General features: G+C 37.5%; 1 protein-coding gene across 1 annotated transcript in view; it reads right to left on the reverse strand.

Annotated features, from left to right (window-relative positions):
* The window catches only part of LOC147469631 (glutamate receptor 3-like), a 12,448-nt gene that overhangs the window by 6,180 nt on the left and 1,268 nt on the right, over nt 1–5,000 (reverse strand). Inside the window, exons 2-3 of the mRNA XM_086547796.1 lie at nt 4,951–5,000; nt 3,557–3,771 (exon numbers count right to left, since the gene is read on the reverse strand). The exon at nt 4,951–5,000 is cut by the window's right edge and continues 57 nt beyond it. Coding sequence (XP_086403922.1) covers nt 3,557–3,724 — 168 coding nt within the window. The 5' untranslated portion in view covers nt 3,725–3,771; nt 4,951–5,000. The remainder of the gene's footprint in view (nt 1–3,556; nt 3,772–4,950) is intronic.

The raw sequence follows: 5,000 nt of genomic DNA on the forward strand, positions 1-5,000 counted from the left end.
TTATGTGATATTCCTATTTCGGTAATAAATGTTGATGTTATGTAATATTCCTATTTCGGCAATAGATGTTGATGTTATGTAATATTCCTATTTCGGCAATAGATGTTGATGTTATGTAATATTCCTATTTCGACAATAGATGTTGATGTTATGTAATATTCCTATTTCGGCAATAGATGTTATGTAATATTCCTATTTCGGCAATAGATGTTATGTAATATTCCTATTTCGGCAATAGATGTTGATGTTATGTAATCTTCGCTTTAGTTACGGAGATGTTTGCTGCACACACCACAGGGCTACAGTATGTCACGTTCGTTAGGGTCGAATCCAATTATGCGAAAAGTTATCTATATTATTCATTTTGGATGTAAACAAAATACTTTTGTTTGTTTTTTAGTCTTGTCTTTTTGAGAAGATACATGTTCCTTAATTACAAAAGAATGTGTGTGTGGGTTTCATATACTTGTTTCAGATGTTTGACACTAATTATGATATGGTGTAAGTAAATATTAATTTTCTATGAATATAAAACATTACAAGACATACATTCACCGATGTCCTATATTAGGTTAATTGCAGTTTGCCATGATAATTGTTTCCATGAGTGTAAGTATCCCTCCCTCTCTATTTTTTCTCTTTCTTTCTTTTCTCTCTCTTCTCTTTTACTTTCTCTCTCCCCTCTCCTTTCAATTCAGTAAATTCATTTACAGTTAAATATTGCCTAAATCTTGGTTCGTTGTAAGCATGGGCGATGTCAGCTTAGCTTTAATTGCGAAACAGCTCCTTGTCCCTGAATGTCCCTTCCAAGATAAAAGAGGGGGGGGGGGGCGGAGTAACCCCTGTTCAGAAAGAAGGTCGCTTGATTGTGTATATGTATACGCCGACAGGAGCTGCACGCTGTTATATGATTTTAACACGTGCTTTCTGTTTCTTTATGTCCCTATATCTTGCTATCTCTCTCCCACTACGTACTTAAATGGCATAGGCATAAGAAGGATGATAATAAAAATAAAAAAAAAAGTAGAGGGTACGAAATTGCTAAACAAGTTGTTAGCTAGATAACAGAGTTACAACAGAAACCTTCTAAAACGTGATCAATACTCCCTGGAAGAAGAGAAAATGGACAAGTTAAGTGGTTGCTTAAAACGCGTATGCAGTCTAATTAATACTTACCTACCTGTATTCGCAATCTATAATTCCTGGCCCACCCAAGCTGAACGCAAAACACAAGTGTATGGATTTTCCACGGAACAGTTCACAAAGGCGCTAACAAGGCAACTGCTACAGAAACGCGAATGCTATTTACTTTTCTACATCTAAAACACGAATAAATTTGATGACGATGCATGCAAATAGCTGCTTATATTCAGATGGAAAAAAACGCAACATTCTCTCTTAACTTCAAATTTTCAAAAAAGTCTAATAAGTGTCGAATATATAATATAAAATATAAGTCAGTGGAATTCACGATAAAATGCAGTTAGTATATTAAACGAGGCTTCTTGTCATTCGCAGTTAAAGGAAATTTAGGATGTAAATTTTCTATCTAGTGGAAGAAGGAGGCACAAAGAGAAGGATAATGATAGAGCTTTAGTAAATACATAGATAACATGATAAAGACCATTAAGCGTGTGGTCGCCCATGACACCAATATGCATTGCTTTCGTTATGATAACATGTTAGCGTTTTGTAAAGAACTGCCATTTGCTCTCTCTCTCTCGCTTTTTCTCTCTCTCTCTGTTTGTGTTTGTGTTTGTGTTTATGTGTGTTTGTTTGCTTTAGCTCGGGTTAGTATGCGTGTCTCTATCACTAAAGCTGGGTCCAACTTGTTGCATTTACATGTATTGTATCATCGTTGCGTTGCAGTGTGGACGGCAGAGCGTTGCACCGTTGCGTATCAAAATATGATACAAAGATACGCAACGGGCTCGATCCATCATTTGTCGGTCTTTTGCCGTCACATCAAAGGTATGATACACAACGCATCTACCCTCATGTGGACGGGGAGCGTTGCATCGTCCCGTGACTTCCGTTGCAAGCTCAGTCTGGTAAAGGATAGCCACGAGTACAGTTGTAGCTCGTGTGTGATTATGTTTCATATAATTATTATATATGCATATATATAGAGAGATATGTATTCATGAATAAAAATATACGCGGCCGCAGCCAACTGCACACTTGCACTCATGGCTACTAGTGTCAGGGAAGAAACTGGATGATACTGTTGCATCACGGAACGATGATACGACACGCGGATACGCAACGGGTACAATATACACTGTTTCACCGTATCGTATCATCGTTGCGTATCCCCAGGCGATACGCAACGATGATACGATACGTGTAAATGCAACAAGTGTGGACCCAGCTTTAGGCGGTGTATGCAATAATGTTAGCTAAATAAGCGAATACCCAATTCACAATTGAATCTGCGTTTCCTCGTTTCAGCAATTAACAAAACCACCATTGGATCGTTATCAGAAGGGAACATACAGCCGGAGGCGTATTTCCCCCTCTTCTAGTATATTACCTGAAACCCAAAGTATTATATATCAACTTTTGGTGTCGCGTATGTTCGTGTGTCGTATTATTATCGCACTTGATATACTCACTTTCGTATCTGTTATACAGTCTTCCTTTATATCACAATGGTATGTTTCAAGAATAAGAGGAGAAATTACCACTTAGAATCACGCCATTATCACCGACAGGGCAGGGCAAGGATATATAAAATCTAAACATATATGTGTGTGTGTGTGTGTATGTGTATATGTATATGTTTATAAATAGTCTGTATATATATATATATATATATATATATATATATATATATATATATGTGTGTGTGTGTGTGTGTGTGTGTGTGTGTGTGTGTGTGTGTGTGTGTGTGTGTGCTGTTCTTATTCTTGTTCTTGTTCTTGAATATGAAAATAAAGTGGCCATATATACCGTATATTTTACGCCAGTCAGTCAATCAATCAACCTTAAGAAAATATTCAATTTATCAACATTTATCTAACTAAATGTTTCATCTATCTACAAATATCCTCCGCAAAGGGGAAGGAGAATGAAAGTGAGTGAGAGAGAGAGAGAAAGAAAGAAAAGAAAGAAATAGAAGGACCAATATAGATCAATAGAAATGGACACATCTAAATACAATCGTCTATAAGCCGGCAACGTGACCATCAGGGGAACTGAACTCCCCGGCTTTGTACCGCCGAACTAGGTATCTTTGTGCCGCTGTCGCCTTGTTAACGCCATTGTGAGCCGCCTTGGAAAAAAAAGAAAAAAAATATATAGTTTGGTTGGCGCTCGGCATGTTTGGGCCAGAAAGGACGGATTATGAGTACACATTTTAAAGAATTTGAAGAAATCTGAGACAAAAAAATAAAAAAAAATATAAAAATAAATAATAAATACATAAATAAATAAATGAATAAATAAATAAAAAATAATAAAATAAAATAAAAAATAATAAAATAATCATCATAATAAAAATGAATAAAAACGAAAAGAATAGGAAGCTTTTATGTTAAGAACCAATTCTATTTACCGTGGCTGCCAAATGTAGAGCAGAGAAGGCCGGAACCCAGACTGGCAGCCCCGAGTCCACAAGCTCTTCGAGATTGTTAAAGGGGAGGCTGGTCTTAGGCAGGATGAGCATGGCCTTGAGGTTGCAGCGGTAGGCAGAGGCCAGGATGAGGCAAGCGAGGAGCCACATTATGCTCACCAGCCTCACCGAGTCTCCAAGGGGAGCTCTGTTGACTGCTGTGTGGTAAGAAATGATGGAGGGAGAAATGACAAGGGTATTACATATTGTCATATAGCACACACACGCACACGCACACGCACACGCACACGCACACGCACACGCACACGCACACGCACACGCACACGCACACGCACACGCACACGCACACGCACACGCACACGCACACGCACACGCACACGCACACACACACATATAGTCTATCAACTAAAATACCATTTACTTTTTTTTTCAATTTTAACGTGCACTACTTCACATTATCAAATGAATTACCGTCACTCGACCAATCAACATAAACTTGTGGTTAATGAACTTCGAACGATGCAGTTTGTATGCCTCGATGCACACAGTTTCTGAAAATATCCTCATTTTTTTAAAAATAAAACTACTTAATATCTTTAAATTTCACAATGTATGTATCGTCTCTCGGCATAATAAAACGTCATTAATATCAAATTAAAAGTTTGACTCGACATAAAAGTTGTCAAGCCTTACAACAGAAACAAGGTATAACGACCTGCCGATCAGTTCGCAGTATTTAACGCCACATACAAATAAACAAACAGCCCCGAAGCGGTATTGAAAGAATCTTACCTAAGACTTTATTTGTACTTTTTATATAATATCAATTACATACACATACCGTAGATATGTGTTACCCATCGACAGTCTGTATATAAGAGACTCATGTTATTTCTTTGTGTTGTTTTCTCTCCAATCTTGGTTATGAAACATGTCCCAGATATTGTGAGATTTTTAGAGCAAAAGATAGACGGTTAAAAGTCTTAATTAGATGGATCATATTTATGGTAATATGGAAAAAGTCATCCACCCTAATCAATCGGGAAATTTCCTTTTTTTTTATTTTTTTTTACCTCGTATTTTTCCAATTAAGGATATCAACGCATGTATGTATCATGATTCTCTTCAATATCATTCAAGTGATGTAAATAAGCCGTTATCATTGCTTTTTAAGATGATTAATTGCAAGGCGAGCATGTGTGTGTGTGTGTGTGTGTGTGTGTGTGTGTGTGTGTGTGTGTGTGTGTGTGTGTGTATGTGTGTGTGTGTGTGTGCGTGCGTGCGTGCGTGTGTGTGTGTGTGTGCATATATAAAACTAAATAGATATACACAACAGTTCTACCCTGCTCTATTTCAAGAAAGCAAAGAATCCTTACTCTGTGACACCAAGGGATTCACAGCCCAGGACACGGATTCCAAGACAACA

This window comes from Penaeus japonicus, unplaced genomic scaffold, assembly GCF_977035675.1.
Source record: "Penaeus japonicus unplaced genomic scaffold, GWHDUDI00000001_assembly GWHDUDI00000020, whole genome shotgun sequence".
In the NCBI taxonomy this organism is placed as follows: domain Eukaryota; kingdom Metazoa; phylum Arthropoda; class Malacostraca; order Decapoda; family Penaeidae; genus Penaeus; species Penaeus japonicus.